The sequence below is a fragment of the Ambystoma mexicanum genome, chromosome 8 (assembly GCF_040938575.1).
Source record: "Ambystoma mexicanum isolate Mex_15411 chromosome 8, UKY_AmexF1_1, whole genome shotgun sequence".
NCBI classification, from domain to species: domain Eukaryota; kingdom Metazoa; phylum Chordata; class Amphibia; order Caudata; family Ambystomatidae; genus Ambystoma; species Ambystoma mexicanum.
Window position 1 is genome coordinate 904,164,729 of NC_090929.1, and position 19,691 is coordinate 904,184,419.

At 47.6% G+C, this 19,691-nt stretch overlaps 1 protein-coding gene across 5 annotated transcripts in view; it reads left to right on the forward strand.

Annotated features, from left to right (window-relative positions):
* Window positions 1-19,691, forward strand: part of PARG (poly(ADP-ribose) glycohydrolase) — a 2,316,516-nt gene that overhangs the window by 71,394 nt on the left and 2,225,431 nt on the right. For 4 of the 5 annotated variants that reach the window (XM_069610801.1, XM_069610798.1, XM_069610799.1 and 1 more), the window contains exon 2: window positions 6,727-6,793. The exons of the other annotated variant lie outside the window; for it this stretch is intronic. In XM_069610801.1, the coding sequence (XP_069466902.1) occupies window positions 6,727-6,793 (67 nt within the window). The remainder of the gene's footprint in view (window positions 1-6,726; window positions 6,794-19,691) is intronic. 5 annotated transcript variants of the gene reach the window in all.

Consider the following 19,691-nt stretch of genomic DNA (forward strand, 5'->3'; position numbering starts at 1 on the left):
TCCTAAGTCCTTCTTCGCAGGAGGTAATTCGATGCTGACGTCCCTCCCAAGAGAACAGCAATCCAAACAAGAATGTCCATCTGTATCTTATTTGAGCCTGTGATAAAGCTTTGACCACTGGCCCCATCAATCTCCGCTTCACCAAAGTAGATTGTCCTAAATCTTGGTATAGTTGTATTTCAACACGGTTCACTTTGATGGGATTTGCCTTTCTAGCCGCCTGTAAAATCGGCTCCTTTTGTCCATACCGTTGGAAAGAGCCCACAATTTATACAATCTAGGGCACTCTTTCCCCCACCCTGCCTCCTCCCCCCTGCCTCCAGCTCGAGCAGGTCAGCAAAAACCTGTTGATCGTGTCCTTTAGGCCTCGATCCTCCACTCCCCCAGGAAGCCCTTTAACCCTAATGTTAGACCTCCTCAAGCTATTTTCGAGATGATCTATCTGAATCTCTAAATTGTGTGTAGCTGTTGCAAGTTGTTCGGTTAAGGCTATCTTGTGTGTGTCCTCAGCCAGCTCTTGAATGGCATTTTCGGTGGTATCAAGTCTTTCCCTAATTTGGTAATTTCCACTTTCACCTCCTGGAGGGATTGAGCCAGCTCCGTTCTGATCAGACTCAACTGCGACTGTAGGGTCTCTGTCATTTGATCACTTAAATCTTTAAAGCATTGTTGAAACACTTATTTAGTTATTGCATGACCCGTTGTCCAAATTGGAGTCCCTACAGAGCTCTCCTGTTCCTGGGAGGTCTGTTCTTCAGCCGTCACCATCTCCCCTTCGTTCTGCCAAAGCTTTTGTAGCGCCCTATCTTGCTGTTTCATTGCCACTTTAGGGGTAGGGGCCCCTTCCTTAGGTTCTCTAGGCTTCTTCCTTAACATCTTAAATGGGGTCTATGGTTTTCTTTCTTCTCCCAATTGCAATCAAGTCCACTAAAAGGTTTTTATTTGTATGTTATTCCTATGATTCGCTGCTCTTGAAAGGTTCCGCAGAGTCAAGTCCAGCACCCCTCTCTTAGTCCATCAGGTCTCACCAAAACCCCTCCCCATTCAGTGCAGCCACACCTTGTCAAAGGTACACCATCCCTTTTCCTGTTATCGAGTGCGGTACTCCTCATTGATCCTCTCTACCTTTGCTTTCGGATTCCTCCTCATATAAGACAGTTGTTGGTTGCGTTGCTACTGATCACTCGTCCCCATGCTGTCTCACCTGCCACGCCCACCTCAGCTTGATTCCTCTTATGGCACGTTCCAATTAGCAGGTCTCTATGTCGTTTCTTATCAGGTAATAGTCAATTTAAATGAAAACTGATCTGTGGATCACTACCCACCTACAATTGCTTTGTGTGAAAGCTGTTGCCAATACAGTGCAATGTCTTTGTCTCTGATAAATGCTACAGAGAGGGTTGAGAGAGGATAAACAAGTTCCCTGTTACTTAGTTGTCAATCTACATTGTTTCAATTCATTATGAGTGCATAGTTTGCAAAATAGGGGCAGTATTTTACCTGATAGCCTTTTTGAAGTTCAATAAACTACCTTGAACTGTGGTCACTGTGGTCACTTATATCTGTCTTACTGTTGATACCATGCCTTTCTTACAGTACAACAAAGCGTTTGCCCTGGTGCTGGTATTGGTATTTTCAAACTTTTCTGCTGCTGTTAGTCACAATAGAAAACATCTATGCCCCTAATGTTTGTGGATCAAAAAGATGCAAGCAATTATTTTGTGACATACCTCGCTAAAGTTTGATTAGGATCTTTGATTGATGTGTCTGCCATGGCCAGGAGGATAGCTCAGGGGCAACTTGTTTGTCTTGGAAGCAGGACAACGCATAGCAACACAGGTTTGAATCCCGGTCTCGCGCTTATAAGCTCGCCTCTTGTATTAAGCACTTTATAAAAGAACAATTATAATATACAACCACATGTATTTTGGTTTCTACCAAACATTGAACCAGATGAAGGAACCGACTGGTTCCTTTTGGGTAAGCCCTGTGAAACTATTTTCGTTATACCACTTTAATCCTAAATAATAAGAATACTAGTTCATGACCATAATTAAAATTTTATTTACATGTACCAGCAGTCTAGTTTTGATAATAGACTGAAGATGCCAAGTCTTACGAGACTAGCATTGTAAACATGCTAGTAGCAAAAAGATGATTAATGACTATCGTAGGTATTGGGCACCCTAATTTAATCAAGTTAACTGTTTTGTCATCACTTTGGGTATAATTGGTACTCATCATAATCGTTTTCTTGCATTTGGCCTCCGAGCTGATACAACTTACTGGTGCTTGTAAAGTCACCACTCCCCAGCCGCCTACAATTGAATAGTGGGGAACAATCACCCCTGATACCGTTCTACACAAATAGAATATTTAGCCCGGATGTGTTGGCCAATTAGCCAACTTCATTCAAACAATGAATGTTCATAAAGGCCAATTCACCAAGTTTATGCTCACTCCCTTGGATCAGACTATTTTCCAAAGGCGTTCAAGTAGGTTTGGCATGCAGATCTAGCATTCCCCTCCACCACATTTCCTTGCCTGTGCCCCTCAGGCTCCCACACCTGCCTTTCTACTCTGGCACTTGTGAGGAACTAGGAAGGAGACACAGACTTAGGATTTTGACTATAAACCTTTATTAACAAAATAAAAGGGGGTTGGGAAATGCCTCTCTGTCCTTGCTCTAAGAGGGGTTTACTTACCTCAAACAACACTAACGGTCTGTAAATGTCAAAATGTCCAAAGCAATACATCCTGTGTCTAAAGTAATATTCTGGCCCTCACATTCTAAGAATCCACTGTAATGTAAAAAGGGAAAATGTCTTTGGCTTTTAGTAGTGTACACATGTTCAAAAAGGAAATACGTAACTCCAGCACAAAAGTTCCAGAAGTAAGCATTCCTTGTTCCAGAGGGTAGTTCCCTTTCCCTGGATTTCTCTTCACTTTGTTTTATATTGAAGAAAATCAGTTCCTTAAGTTTCTCTTAATCAACAACACAACTTGTATATAAATCAATGTGGCTGTTAGTCTGTATGATACCTGATGTACTCTCCTGCCAGGTTTTCTCTCCTCTGTAATATGTTTCCACAGCCTTTTGATAGTCCTGATGTCTCCTTATCAGGACTTCCTTAGGTAATGTATATTAGACTCTGTTCAACTTGACAATGCCTGGTGTGCTTTTCTGCCAGGGCTTTTCTTATAAGAACCAGATGCTCCAGGATATTTCAGCATGAAATGGCAAATTTTGCGGCACATAACATTATTTATTGCAGCATGCTGACAGCACATTTTTTATTGACTGTAGGGTGCAAGATTGGCATATTGCAGGAAAGAGGCAGTTTGCAAGGCTACAAGAGAGCCATCATGCCATTATTTGTAGCTTTTGTATCAATTAAATAGGAAGAGTCCCAGATGTGTCTGGCTTGGGAGAACAGTGTAGACTACGTTTTTTGGTTTAATGTGCATGCCTATTTAATATTATTAACGGTATTGATCATTATACGTGGCAATGACGAAAATATTCCCCTTCTATGTTCTCCAATCCCCAAACACCTCTACCCAACACACTTCACACGTCTCACCAATTCCCCATCACAACTTGTATTCCCGAACTTCACTCAGTCATACACACTCACATGCTGTATCACACTGACAAGTCACAATTTGCACTCTCCGGTCACTGTCAAACTCCAAACCATACACCCAACTCACACCTTACGCTCCCCAGTCCCTCCCACAGTATATAGTCTTTCATTCTTTCATGCTACTTCTGCATCTTGCATCCATGCTCTAATTCTATCGTGCTCTTCCCTCATCCTTTCTCCCAATCTGCAGCGCACTGCCTCTTTAAAGCCAACCCCGCTGTGTTTTTGGACCCTGGCCCCCTTTAGCCCAACTTCCCTCTACTATCTGCACCTCTGCTCCCTCTCTGATATTTGGCCCATCGCCCCACTGCTTCCTCTCTGTTCTCTTGCCCACCGCTTCCCCCTCTGACCCACTGCTCTCCCTCTGCTTTCTTGCATACCACTCCAAAGCTCACCCATCACTCCCCCTTTCACTCCTTTCCCTCTCATATTGTGACCATTTTAAACCTTTTGAAAACTGTAGATTCTGGCCCAGATCCTCAATAAATGGCATATATAAAAATAGAGCAGAGGATATGCTATTTTTGGATAACCCATTTTGGAAATGAGCAGGTCACCTTATTCTCAAAGGTGACCTGCGCATTTCCAAGGAGCTGAGCTGTAGCGCAAATGATGTGCTGGGCAGCCTCCTTAAGTACTTTTGTGTTGGAAGCGCCCTCATGACAATGTTCTACATATCCCTGCCCATTTCACTGTGACGGACCCTTCGGGTCAGCCACTGTAAAATTTCGACCCCAAAAAAACTCACATTTCTATCCTGTTTGCAAACAGAAATGCAAGTGCGATAGCAGCTGTCCCAAGTATTGCAGTAGTTAGTAAAGACACTGTCACCCATGTGCACCTATTCAAAGTGGGCGCATAGGGTTGCACATTTCTGCACATTTAAAAGCGCATCTTGTCAATTTGGGATGCGCTTTTGAATGTGCAGAAATGCCTGTGGATTTGCACAAAGGGGTGAAAAAAGGGCATCTGAATGGGCGCATATAAGATGCAGCCATTCAGATGTCCTTTTTTGGATTGGGCTGCTCTTTTTTTTGCACAAGTGATGAGATGTGGTTGCGCATTTAATTTCTTGAGTAAAAAAAAATGTTTTGAGAAACTGGGCCCTTGAGTTTTCTTCTTTTTTTTTGTAATGGTTCTTGCAAAAACAGCCCTTTTTCGTGGCATTTTGCGGGATCGCAAAATCGCTATAAACTGGAGGGTTTGATGAACCCACTTGTAACTTGCATTCTCCTGGTATACTCTCCTGCCTGGGCTTTTCTCATATATATTCTTGCATCTTCAATCCACCTGGTATACTATCCTGCCAGGACATCTTTTACAGGTGTTCTGCATACACTCGCAAACGTGACAGTCTCTTATACTTATTCTGTTCTGCCTCTTTATGAAATGTTCACTTGTTCATTCTCTCTCATATGCTTCATTCCTGTTAATTCGGTTTTGGCAGGGTTGCCAATATGCCCCGATGTTCCCTCTTCCCTTGTGTGGACTCACCGGCTCTTGCTGGCGTATGTTGGTTCTCGCGCGGCAAGCCTGTGGTGGTCTTTTGGCATTCCACTACCTGTTGCTGCCTCTGCTTTGCTTCTCCGCTTCATTCGGTTCCGGCTCAGCTGTTCTGCGTCTTTCTGGGCTTTGGCAGCGTGGAGGCGGCCTTCCAGTACCTGCGAAAGCCCAGAAGCCATGTGTTCATTTTCTGGCATTCTCGCAGCATGCTGCAGCTTGCAGTCAGCTCCCTTCTTCCTTCCCAGCAAGCCAGTTGGCTCCACGGACAACGCTCCAGCCCCACGGACCCTCGGTCAGCACCAAGAGAAGCCGTGTTTTCCTACCAGCGTCAGCTTTTCAGCTGGTCTGACGGTTTAAATCTCCCAGCATCAGATTTGTTCTTGCAACAACTAGAGTGCAGAGTGTGCTCCTGGATCCCAGCGATCTTCATTACTCAGCTCATTTTCTTAGTCACAGTACTTTGGTTTTTAGGACAATTGTAGTCTGTTTCTGATAACATGCATGCAAAGTCTGAAACCGGTTTCTCATTGATCTCAAGATGCAAGTCAGTTCTTGAGGACTTGCATGCAGTGTTTGAAAAAGTGGTTTCAGGGGTGTTGAAAAGCAAGTTAGATTTTAAAGAGTTGCATACAGATGCTGTGAAAGTGTTTCCAGCACATTTTCTAGGTGTGTGAGGGGAGGTATGACAATATGCCGTTAAGGCATGGGGAATGGCAGGGGCATCCTCAAAAGAAAAAGGGGCATACAAGTCTCGCCTGATGTCATGACACCTTCTCCAGGGCTGCCTCCCCCCATGTGATCCTCCCTCATATAGCCACCGACAGCGTCAGGATCAGGTAGCGCTGCGGTTTTCTGGCCACATGATGAGCCATCGGATTCATCACACACCTCTTGACAGTGTCATTGTTGAAAGACAAAATCTTGGCTGTCATAAGACCAACATACTTTGTTGGGTTTGGGGTCAACATCAGTTCATAGTCCCAAACAAGTCAGCACATCGCAAGCTGATCACACAACTGCACTCCTACTAATGCTACTTGGTATTGTACTAATATTCTACCAATCGGCTATATTCTTGCTCAGCGTTTTGCAGTGTGATATTGCCTTACTCCTCCTCCCCACACTAAGGTCCAATCAGTACTTCTGAGTCTTCACACATCTGGGTTTAAATAAACTCCCCATCTATCTGGCTAGCCTGTGTCTCATCAATAACTCATGTTCAGTTTGTCTGTATGTGCTCCTACATTACCCCTCTAACCCCCCGTCACAATCCCCTCCTTCCCCAGTCAGGCCCTCCTCTGGGTACCCTTGGCAGTGGAACAATTCACCAACTTGCGGATAAGCTTTGGTACTGGGAAGCCACTACACCGGTCATCTGTGCCTTATAAAAGGACTACTTACTTTACATATATACATAACAGTTTATCTCTCATACATGTCACTTCAGACATTGAATCAACCAGTCTTGTGAGGTCAGGTGGATTTGGAGAGGGAACATTTTAAACGTATGATGAAATGTGTGTACTGTGGACATTTATTGGCGGCTGCTAATTATATTTTATATGTGGTTTTCTAGCTTTACCACAAAGAACGATTGTCTCTTGGTTTCGACCTACAGGAAGAAAGCACATCAATTCAAACAGGTATGCCAAGTGTTTAATGGTTCTCCAACTAAAAAATACTGTTTAAAACCACAATATTGTAAAATGTACATGAACATTTTTAAACTGAAGAATCCTACAAATGGTGCCAGGTTAAGCTCTTTTATTTCTTTAAGCGTTTTTCATTCCAGGTGAACATCTAGAATCCTTGTGCCAAAAGATTTTGATATGTTTAACACGCACAAAATGGATGTGTACTGGGTGAAACAGTAATGGGACAGAGGACTAAAACATTGAAGCCATGAGTTTCATCTAGGGCTGGTGGCTCTGTTGGGCATTGATTGGACTATCGCATTGGAAATGGGTGGGTTGGGGGCCTGTGGTTCTTTCAGACAACATACTGTTTCTGCTATTTCCAGATAGCTTACATCTCACGCTATAATTTTTTTCTTTCATTCAAATGTTCATTGGTTGCACTTATCACATTTAATAAGGCATTTAACCATTTACATTAATCAACAATTTTCAATTGAACTCACATTTTCTCCCCTAACAATTAACATCATCCTTTTATTTTCTCCCTTGTTCCTAAAGGAATTCTTATGAATCACTTTTACGTTTCGGTGACCGTAGGCGCTTACTTTGGGGATGAAACCGTCTTGGCCCATCGCTTAATTATTCAAGTTCTGGTTGCTTTAAGACAGCTTCTATGAATTGTAACACCCCAATACAGAGTCTAACCCTCTCTCCCGTTGATATCCATTGCCACCATTGGAGGTCATGGGTTGTTATCCCTGCGGTTTTATGGGCATGAAAGTAAAGGGCACACGCCTCAAATAGTGCTGGGCAAGCAGTTACAAGATGAAAGGGATTCAGTTTCTCCTGGGCGGTCACAGCATCTGCATCCAGATTGGTCTTGGATTATTTGTGTCTTGGATAGTTGAACATCTCTAGTGTTCAGAATGTTCAATCTATATTTATAACATCTCAAATCTTTCTGAAAAAATACAGTCTTCCATGCTCTCCATTTTTTGGTACATCTAAATACACCCATTGTCAGTGAAGTTCATGGCTCCTTGCCGGGATTGTATTCACTCCATGGCGCCTGAAATTTTGAACAATTGCTAATGCTCCTAGACAATAATCAGGGAAAAAAAATCAGCATAATAGCATAGTATAAATATTTATTTATGATTGGTAGAGCACTTTTGTAAAAATATTGTGCTTAGATTTGTAAAAAAAAAAAAAAAAAGAGAAGTAATCTAGTGCATAGAGCTATGAACTGTGTGACAAGGCCAAGGACTACCTTATCCAGATGCGAGTACACAGCACAATGTTCCTTTGGATTAAAGTGCTATATAAACTTAATAAACATAAACATAAAGATTATAGAATCCTTAAATTAATGTAATAATACTTCTGGTGCACATGTGTATCTTCCCCGGTCCAAGGGTAGCCGACAACCATAACACCTTAGCAAGACTTGTTGCCATAACGAGTAACCCAAATTAACTTTCAAAGAAAATCATAATAAAATGTCAATACTATTTGGTGTCCAAAGTTTATAATTTCTAAACTTTTTTTTAAACATTGTGTAACACAGGTGTTTCCATTCTTACACTAATTCTTCTCTTTCCACTAGTAGGGTATGAGGTAATGGTCTTGAACCATTATTATGCTCTCAAACACCCAACACGTTTCAGATAGTAGCCTATCCTTTTTCAAGGGAACTCGAACCATATCTTCCTACCCCTGGTTGTGACAACTGACCGACAAAATGCATGAGATTCAACACCTGATAACATCTGCTTTGTGATTCCCCGGTTTGAAGAGCAGAAGACAGAAGGTCATGAGAAGGGAAACTATGGCAGTGGTTTTTAAGGTTTACATGAGAATTGAAAGGAAAGGGTGAATTTATTTTAAGTAGAGGAATAACTGGAGCAAGAGGTAAAGATATCCAGTTTTAATCTACTAGTGGGGCGTAAAGTCACTTTTCCCCTTAATTCTCCACATCCACTCAGCACAGCATTTCTTACTTTCAAGAGTTAATTATCCCTTGCTATGAGTGCACATTTTTAGGCCCGATTTGAGCAGATTTAAAATTTGAGTTTAGGTAGAGCTTCTATAAGGATAAAAGCTTTGAAAACACCATGATCATGTTGTGGAAAATGTAGTAGGAATTCAATAAGGGAAAAAGAAAACAAACAATTCCGATGTCAAGAGATGGAGTTTGGATTTAGGGCATTGTGAGGGACTCTTAAGGAATTTTGCAGAAGGAATCTGCTTTGCTTAAAACAGTGAGTGATGTGCTACGAGTTATCTGAACTCGCCATCCTTTCCTGTGGGAGAAACAAGCCAGAAGGGATTGAACTGCTCAAGCCTCTACCTAAGGTGTCCCCCCTATATGGAGGATGAGGACCGATCCCACCAGAGACGCTCTATATCAATTTCAGAGGCAACCTTCTTTCCGACGAGTGGAACTTCAGCTTCCAGAATGTGCTGCAGGAAACCATAACTGTTTGTGAACCGGTATACAAAACATGTGAGAATCAAATAATCGCAGGGAGTGAACTTGCAGTGTATGCAAACCATGGGGAAAATGGCCTGCTTCTTATCGCTATAGAACTAGGAAGAAAGATGATTGCATTTCTTGCACTCCAGCGCATACCCTGGCCATAAGCGGAGAGAGCCCTAAGAACGCTGCAGAGCCACCGCTTGTTTGAATGATTCTTAGATGGCACCACACGCGGCAGATACTTTTTTTTTTAAATCAATTTTTATTAAGTTTTGTATATGTAGTACGACATTACATAGCATGTGTAAGCATGAGTTAACAAACAACCAAACGTAACACCCCACCTCCCCCCACCCCCCTACAGTTCAAGTTCTCGTTAGTTGCTTGTTGCTTGTTTGACGGACTTTCCTGAGACAGTAGTATCATTACACAGTGCACTTGGCGCGCCGAGGTCATGGGTCCAACTGGGAGAAGTTCACAATCAGGTCGGTGTGCAATGGTCCAGCGCCCCTGGGGGAAGACCCCGGGCCCAGGCGTGGGGCGTTAAGTTGGTCGGTCATATTTGTCAAAAAAGGGGAGCCAGATTTCCTCGATGTTGGACTTGGACTCATCGAGTAGGTGTGTGAGAAACTCCATGTCATATATGGCCCGCACCTTGGTCACCCACGTTTTTTCCCCCGGCATTTCCGGGTGTTTTCATTTTTGTGCAAGGCAGTATCTGGCTGCCACCAACGTGATTTGGAGCATATGGTCTTGAGTGCCCTCCTGACCCTCCCCAATGTCGATTCCAAAGAGGAAGAGCCAAGGGCAGGGAGCCCGCTCAACCCTGTCCACCCCTTTGATCCAGGCGAGTACCTTTTCCCAATAGTTTTGGACCACTGGGCATCCCCACCACATGTGGATATAGTCCCCCCCTCTCAGTCCTACATTTCCAGCAGTGTGGGTCATATCCTGGTTTTATCCTAGCAATCCTCTGTGGGGGGGTAGTGCCATCGGTGTAGTATCTTGAGGGCTTGATGGCGATATTGGAGGGAGGCCGTGGATCGGTTGGCCCGCCTGCATATCTCTGCCCATCGTTCATCATCAATCTCCTCTCCTAGGTCCCTACCCCACTGTGTGCGTGCCGGTGGAGGATCCCTGGGGACAGAGAACAGGAAGAGTTTGTAAAGGCGAGATATTATCCCCTTGGAACTCCTCGCAGACAGGAGAAGCTTTTCGAACTCCGTGAGATCCCCCCTGAGGGTGTCGCCCCAGGATGGCTCGGTGAGGACACCATTAAACTGGAGGTAGCGAAAGGGGGACAGGGTGCCAATTCCCAGAGCCTCCTCGAGATCACTTAAGGGCAGGAAATAACCCTTCACCCACAGATGGCTGGTCCTACTAAGGCCTGCCTCAAACCACGACTGATAAGCCGCTGGTTCTGCTATTTTGGCCAAGAAGGGAGGGGCCCAAATGCAGCTCAACGGGAACGGCCACGTCGTGAGCAACCGATAGTAACCTCCCTCTCCCGACAGGGACCACAGCACCTTCAAGATTGGATGATTCAGGACGCTTCTGGGGATCTTTTTCCTTGGGACCCAAAGCCATCCCTCTATTGTGACCGGGGCAAAGGGGCCTGTTATCCATGGCAACCCATTGTTTTTTCGTATCTGGGGAGAAGTGATCGACCAAAACCCTCAGCTGAGAAGCTCTGTGATACGTTTCCAGGTCTGGATACCCCACTCCCCCATCTTCCTTAGCCCTAGTCAACACTTCGTATGAAATCCTATGCTTTTTGCCTGACCAGAGGAAGTTGAGCAGGACTTGCTTCGTTTCTATAAAGAAAGTCTTGGGGATTATCACCGGGAGCATTTGGAAGAGAAATAAATTCTTTGGGAGGAGAACCATTTTTATAAGGTTAAGGCGCGCCATCCAGGAGAGTCCCGATCCCGCCCACCTCTCCACATCTCTTCTGATTGCGGACCAGAGGGGGGGGAGGGGAGTTAGCTGTGTACAGTTCCTCAAGGTCACGGGCAATCTGCACTCCCAAGTACCGGAATCCCTCTTCAGTCCGTCTAAAGGGGAGCCCTTTCACAAAGGCCATCTCTGGATCTGACAGGTTCCCACCCATAAATGCCACTGACTTATCCAGATTGACTTTATAACCCGATAGCTCCCCATAGCGCGAGAGGCCCTGTAATAACCGGGGGACTGTTTGGGACGGTCTGGTGACGTAGAGTAGGGCGTCGTCAGCGAAGAGGCAGATTTTGCATTGCATGTCTCCCATCTGTACTCCCCTAATAGCCTCGTCATTGCGGACTGAGATTGCCCATGGTTCCATTACTAGTGCATAAATTAGCGGGGACAGGGGACATCCCTGCCTTGTACCACGTTGGAGGGGGAACTCTCTCGATTCTGTCCCGTTTGCCATCACTCTAGCCGAGGGGGAAGAGTAAAGCGCGGCCATCCACCCCAGCCACCTAGGACCCATCCCCAGAGATGCGAAAACCTCCCCCATGAAAGCCCAGCTGACCCTGTCGAAGGCTTTCTCCGCATCGAGAGCCAGTAAAAGAGCCCCCTCGTCCCGGACCCCCACTGTGGCAAGTATATGGGGTGTCTTCCGTATGTTGTCAGAGCCCTGCCTGTTGAGGACGAATCCCGCTTGGTCAGGGTGTATCAGGCGTGGAAGGCAGTTCTCAAGTCTGGAGGCCAAGATTCTGGTAAAAATCTTGGCATCTAAGTTAAGGAGTGAGATGGGTCTATAGGACTCACATTCTGTCTGGTCTTTACTGGACTTAGGTATGACGGTGATGAGGGCTTGCAGAAACGTCGGTGGAATTGAGTTTCGGCTCCTAATCTGATTGAACAGTTTGGCCAAGGGCTTCACCAAGATCGATTGGGTCTGTTTATAGAAATCAGCCGTGTAGCCGCCCCCCGGTGCCTTTCCTGCCTTCAGTCTCTTAATGGCGCTCTCCACCTCTTCCTTTGAAATCTCCCCCTCAAGGGCCCCTAGGTCTTCGTCGGATAGCTTGGGGAAGGGGTGCTCCGCCAAGTAGGCGGAGATATCTTCCAGTGATTCGCCTGCTTGCCTGGAATAAATTTTGCTGTAATAGTCACCAAAGCAGTCCGCTATTCCCTCCCGGCCCCTGTGAGTCCTACCTTCACCAACGCTAAGCTGGGCATCCCCCCTTTCCACCCTGCAGCCCCGGGACCTTTGTGCCAAAAGAGTTCCCACCCTGTCTCCCCGTTCATAGTATCTTTGCTTGGTGTACCGCATTTACTTAATAACCTCCCCTATAAGAACCGTGTGTAGCTCTTGTCTTTTGCCCTGCATCTCCTCCAGAAGTGCGTCTCTGTCTATCCCGGGAGCACCCAGTCTGGCCCGCAAGACCCCCAACTCCGCCCAGAGCTTGCCCTCAATCAGGCCCCTTTCCCGTTTACGCCTCGAGCCCTCTGCTATGAGGAGACCCCTAAAAGTGGCTTTTCCGGCTTCCCATACTGTGGACATGTCGGTCTCACCATTGTCATTCGTCTCAAAGTAAGCCGACATTTCTTGTTTCATAAAGTCCCGAAACGCGGGATCCCTAAGAAGCGTGTCGTAGCACCGCCAACGGGTGGATCTTGGGGCGACAGGCAGTGACCAGTCAGCCACAAGCAATTCGTGGTCCGACCACGTTATGGCCTCCACCCTCGGCCGTTGAACCACCCCGTCCCCCTCTTCGGAGATTAGCATGAGATCAATTCTAGTGTAGGTACAATGTGGGGGAGAGAAAAAGATGTAACCTCCCTGACCCGCGTATGCCTTGCGCCGGACGTCCACCCAGTAATGGTCCCTCAGGAGGGCCTGCAGGGCCAGATTATCCTTGGAGATCCCCTTGGGCACCCCCTCCCTTGGCAGACCACCAGTCCAGACGGGGTCAACTATCAGGTTGAAATCCCCGCCTAGTATCATGGCCCCTTCTGTCCATTCATCCATGACACTAAAGATCCGAGTGAGGAACTGCACTTGACCCGAATTGGGCGCGTATAAGGTGGCCAGGGTGATGCGTTGTCCCTCGCAGAACCCCTTGACGCCTAAGAATCGGCCCCCAAAACCTCTCTTGGTTTCTACCCCCGTGAGGTGGAACGCTCTTCCCAGGAGAATACCTACCCCCTCTTTCTTGGAGTTCGCATGTGAGGCCCAGTAGTTGGAACCAATATCCTTCCCCTTAATTCTGGATTCCCTTCCCTGTTTGTAATGCGTTTCTTGTAGGAAGAGGACTGTTAGATGTAGTTTTCGGAACATATTCCTCGTAAGGGACCTCTTATTTTGGGAGTTAAGACCCTTGACGTTCAGCGTGCCTATCCTTCCTTCAATCATTATCGTCTTTTAGGTTGTGCACCTTGAACCCCTCGTAACATCTGCGTTTCAGAGCCCGCAGCCAAGCAAGTATCTGTGATTTGAACTGGTTTCCCCCCCCTTCCTCCCTATCTCTTTCGCTGGTCATTCCACCCCCGCCCCCCAAGCCCAAGCCTCCCCCTTTGCCCCCTCCCCCCACACCCTCTTCCCTTGTATTGTAAGGTGTTCGTCCACGTCCCCCAACAAGTGTCGGGATTGGTCAACGAACCACCAAGGACTCTAACGCCAGCCCCGGGATTTTTTGTATTAGGGAATCTCAAATCTTAAAATCAATGTAGGTCAACCCCCCCAAATCCTCGGTGCAAATGACCGAGGTGGAATTCTGGAACCGTGAACCCCCGCTTCAGCCTGTAAACACCAAACTCAGACTTTCTGCGTGGGTCACCACAACAAAACAACTAACATTTAACAAAGTTCTGCCCGCCCTCCAAAGCAGCAGGCCGCATGCGGCGCTAACGTGGCGCCCAGGCTGGCCCCTCCGGGCCCCAGGACCCCTTACTGCCAGATCCTGGAACTGATGCTCATTGTAGGATTTCCTCGACCTCCAGAAGTGCGATGCTGTTTATGGCTTCGGATGGTCCTCGGAGGTCATTGACGGGTGCCTGGTTTTCTGAAATTTCCGAGCCCCCTTGACTTTAGATTTGCCGCTAAGCTGTCCCAGTCTGTCGGGGCCCCTCGGGGGGGGGTCCCGGGCTCTTCCTTCTTGGCCATTTGAGTGGCCCGCCTGGTCGCCAACCAGGTCGTCCGTGGCCCTTTGAATGTCTTCCTCAGACACCAAGCGATGTGTCTCCCCCAGCCACTCAAATTCCAAATAGAAGGGGTGGCCCCAGCGGTATCAGACCCCCTTTCCCTGAAGCCTTCTTGTGAGATTTCCACATTTCCTTCTCATAGACAAGGTGAGAGCTGATAGGTCCTGAAAGATGGACACCCTGGAGTCACTGTATTGAATATTGCCAAGGTTCCTCGCTTTCTCCAGAATTTTAGCTTTGTCCTTGTAATAGTGCAGCCGGGCCAGGACCGAACGCGGGCCTCTGCCCCCTCCTCCTGCCCGATGGACCCTGTCAAACTTAATCGCACCTTCGGCGTCTGCTCCCAAGACAATCCTTACAATGTCATGTACTTTGCCCTCAAGGCCTTGTATGGTTTCTCCCTCGGCCTCCACTAAACCAAAAATACGCAGGTTATTTCTTCTCTCCCTGTTTTCCATATCGTCCACCTTGAGTCGGAGTTCTTCTTCGCGTCTTTCCATGTCCCGGAATCTGATCTCCATTTGGGTCTCAAGGAGGGTTGTGGAGAGCTGATTGTTTTCGACTCCCTCCATTCGGTCTTCCAAGGTGGTGACTTTAGTCGTGAGGTCTGCCAATTTGGCACCCATGTCCGTCCTTATCCCGCGGATCTCCTCCAGAATCGTTTGGATATTGTTCTGGATAGCGCCCAAGTCTGGGGGCGGGGTGGAGGGGGCCCCCGGTAGCCATGATGTTCTCGCTGGCCACAAATTGGTATTTCGACAGGGTTTCTTTCCAGCTCATGGGAGGTTTGTTTTGGCCACCTGCTAATGGCGGGGTGGCGGGGCAGCGCGTTTTCCGTGGTCGTCCCTGTACGTGTCCGGCTTGTCTGGATCTGTTAGTTACCCCTGTGGTGGTGATTCCCGTATTTTGCGGCTCGGGGGCTATGGATCACAGGCGCCCCTTGATGCCCCCCTCTAGTGACCGTGGGGAGGGGTGCGTATTGGGGGGGGCGCTCCCGCGTCGGCCCCCGGGCACCCAGGCCCCCCGGGTCGAGGGGAACTCGCTGTGCGATGATGGCCTCCTGGTGGCCTGTAGGTCCGCTCAATGTGGAGAGGGGGCGGGCGTCCAGTTTCCAGGGCCCCGACACTGCTCTTCTTTACCCGGTTGCGGGGTCCCGGGATCACCCCCGGTAGCGGCCCGGTGGGATCGGAGGAGGGAAGGTGGGGGGGCGCGCTCCCGCGTCGGCCCCCCGGCGATGTTGCTGCTCTGTGGGCCGGTGGCCCTCTCTGATTCTGGCCTCACCCGCGTCTCTTTTCACCTGGCTCCGGGGTTCTGGGATCACTCCGGGTCGCGGCCCGTCACGATGGGGGAAAGTGGGGGTCGGGGGTGCACTCCCCCATCGGCCCCCCGGCGACTTTGCCGTTCCGTGAGCCGTCTCTGATTGATTCAGGCCTCTTCTGCGTTGGGCCGCGTCATTTGCACTCTGCCCGATCCGTGCCCAGTATCGAGGGCCGGGGCGGGAAGCCCGATGCGCTGTGAGTGTACGCCTCGGGGTCTTCCTCCGTGCAGCGCCGCCTCCTTCTCACCCTCGGCTTCCTTACTCCCACAGTGGCCGCGTGTGCGTGGGAGCTGTGGCCTCCTTCAGTGCGCCGAGCCGCGGGGGAGGGGCCGCGGGAACTTCCAGGCCCTTAGAACTCGGCCCAGGGGTGTCGGATCGGCACCGGAGTTGGATGCAGCGGGGGGGGCACAGGTTCCCGCAGTGTATGGTGGGGGTCTCGCAGCTCGTGGGACCCTCGTTCCGTGCTAGCACCGTTGTTCACCCGGGGCTGGGTACGGAGCACGAAGCTCAGGCGACCATCCTGCCTGCGCCCCCTGGTGGCCTCGTCGGCAGATACTTTTAATGCCTTGCATTCCCTCATTGGCTGAAGGATATGAAATCCTGGTTAATATAACACTTATGAGGGAAATTAAGACAGAAAGTGAGAATAACCAATCCACAAAAAGCAATGGGGAATACCTTAACAGAGAACACCATAAGCCACACTCCCCAGCCCAAGGAATATAAAAGAGGCTGGAATAATGCAGTTGTGGAGGGAATCCAGGGGATGCTGACTGGTCTTCTTGTGCTCCCTTGATACAAGGGGTGATGTTTGGAGGAAGAAAGCAGGAATTTAATACTGCTTGTCAGAATTCTTTAACCTGGAGAAGATTTGGAGAATCCAGACTGGAAGCCGTCCAGTCCTGGAAGCCTGGAACAAGGAGCTAACCAGGGTGTTGGTCAAACATCTCCTAAACCATGAGCAATTTGAAGGCCAAAGCTTGAAGATATCTGCCAGCGTCCATAAGCTATCAGTGAGAAGGATGTTAAGTGTGAAAGTAGGTTGATAAAGTATTGGCTGTCTGACAAGGATCCTAATGAAGTGGGGGGAGGTGGAAGTGTAATATAAATCATTGGTATGCCGCCCCACTAGTTCATGTTTGTCTTTCTTTTTTTTTAACAATATTTTTATTGATTTTCTTTTAATGCAACATGGGACTATGCGTCTCGAGTACAGAAAACTATCCGCCCCCTCCCTCCCCCACCGGAAGGTCACTGTGATTGTGTTCTACACGTCGTGATATCTCCTCTTTTCCTTTACTTGAAAATGTCCAGAATCCTTATTTTATGCGGGCACCATTGCTTCATGTAGTCATTTTGAAGAAAGTCCAGGACCTTGCCCCAGTCTGTTCTGAACTTTTGATGTTCCCCTTGGATGTTATACGTAATATGTTCCATGGCTATATGTGTCCAGACTCTTCGTGTCCAGTCGATTGCCATAGGAGGGTGTCTCTGTTTCCATTTGTGTGCCGTTTCTAGCCAAGCTCCGATCAGCAATCCCATGAAATTACGCTACTGCGTCAGGGATAGAGATTTATTCTGGGGGTCCCAGAGCCTGCATAACCACACTTCTTCCCCCAGTGCCCTGGCGCCAGGGATCATTGTCTGCATTTGCGACCATACATCTGCCGAATATTGCTGTAGGGCCGGGCAATCCCACCAGATAGGCCGTCAACCTCCCCCCCCCCCCATATTCTCTCCAGCATTTATTTGGGGAGTTTCTGTACATCTTGTGGAGTCTTTTTGGCGTATAATGCCATTGAATGAGAATTTTCATCCACATTTCTCTAGAGCTTGGGTATTACCCCCCATATGTATTCCCAGTGTTCTTTAGGGAACGTGCCCCTAAGTGGTATCTCCCATCTTTTCATGTATTGCCATTTGACATCTTCCACATGGGCATTTATACATTTATAGGTGTCCAATACAAACTTTTTCCCGCCTGAGTGTGCCATAATGTAAGTTTCAAACGGGGTAAGCTCCCTTGTCGCCGCAGTTTTGATCCGCGGGGTACTCAGCCAGTGGTGTACTTCATATTTGTATCTGTCTTTATAGTTTAGGCCAAGTTGTGTTGTACATTCCGCAAAGGACTTTATCTGTTGTGCCTGATACATGTCCCCGACCATCCTACATCCCTCCCCCACCCTTCTTCCCACTTCTGGAATGCCTCATTCTCCATTCCTGGTGGGAATTCCGGTAAACGGAGGCATAAAGGGGGCTGGCTCTTTAGTTAGTGTTTCTTTCTGTGTCGCTGTATACAGACGCTTAGCGTCGCTTTCATTATCTCGCTGGTTGGTACATTATGGTGTTTTCCTAGCCAGAGGAGATGTCGGGTGGGTATTGTCGCTACCGCTCTATTTTGGGAAGCCCACGTTTTCTGTGACCCCTCCGGTATCCATTCTCTCAGCACCCATACTTGGGCGGCTTCATAATATTTACGGAAGTGTGGGAGGGCGCAGCCTGTGTTCTTTCTCTGAGCTGTCAGTACTGCACTGGAGACTGTGTTTTTTTTTTTGCCATATGTATGCAGTTATTATTTTTGTCAGGGATTTAAAGAATGAGGGTGGGTCTCTAATCGGCAGTGCCTGAAACAGGTACATGAGTCTAGGTAAGATGGTCATCTTTACTGCGGTTATCTTGCCCCACCATGTTGTTAACGGGTTCCATCTTGAAACCTCCCTTTGGATTTGATCTAACAGTTGTGGATAGTTTTGGGTGTATAATTCGTCTAGCTTTCCTGTCAGGGTAATCCCCAAGTATTTGACCCCACTCTTTGCTACCTTCATTTGTAAGGCCGTGGCCACCGCTTGGATATTCCCCGCAAGAATCAGAATCTCTGATTTCTGTCTGTTGATTTTCAACCCTGATATTGATCCGTATGTGTGTATTTCCTGTAGGAGAATCGGGAGGGTCTTCTCTGGGTCTCTGAGGGTTACCAACATGTCGTCCGCATATGCGGCTATCTTATGGGGACGCCCTGCCATATCTATTCCTTTTATTTCTGAGTTTTTCCTTATTCTTTCCAATAGGGGTTCCAGGAATATTGCGTATAGGAGGGGTGATGAGGGGCAGCCTTGTTTGGTCCCTCTCTCAATCTTGACTTTCTCGGACAGCACCCCATTCACTGCTACGCGTATCATTGGGGAATTATAGTTGGCCCGGATCATATCTATGAATGACTTCTCCACTCCCATTTTATGTAGTATATGGAAGAAAAGTGTCCACTCCACTCAGTCGAACGCTTTATCCGCGTCTAAAGCCAGAATAATAGCGGGGGATTGTGTAATCTCTGTTTTTTCGACCAGATGAATTACCCTTTTGTTGTTGTTGTGCATCTGTCTGTTCAGGACGAACCCTGATTGGTCCTGGTGGATCAGTTTTGGGAGGAACTGCGCAAGTCTATTTGCTAGTATTTTAGTGTATAGATTCGCATCTAAATTAATTAGCGCTATCTGGCGATATGAGCTTGGGAGTTGCGGGTCCTTTCCCTGCTTATGGAAGACCAGCCCTTTTGCCTTGTTCATAGAATGGGTGATATTGCCCTTACCTTTAAAGGTATGTAAAAGTTCTGTAAGGACTGGGCCCAGCATGTCCCTATATGTCTTATAGAATAGGGCTAAGTAGCCGTCCGAGCCCGGGGCCTTGTTCCTGAGGAGGTCCCAAATTGCTCTATTAATCTCCTCCACTGTGGTTTCCCTGTCTATTTGTTGCCTTTCATCTTCCGATATTACCGGGAGGAGGGTCCCGTCTAGATAGGACTTTTGCTGCTCCTCATCTGGGTGATCCGATGAGTAGAGGTTTTGGTAAAAGAGCCTAAATATGTCCCCTATTGCCACTGTTTGTGTCTTAGTTTGTCGTCTGTTATCTGAGAGTGCCTTTACTGCCTGGTTCTGTCTATTCCCTTTTAATTGCCTGGCCAAGATTTTCTCGGCTTTATTCGC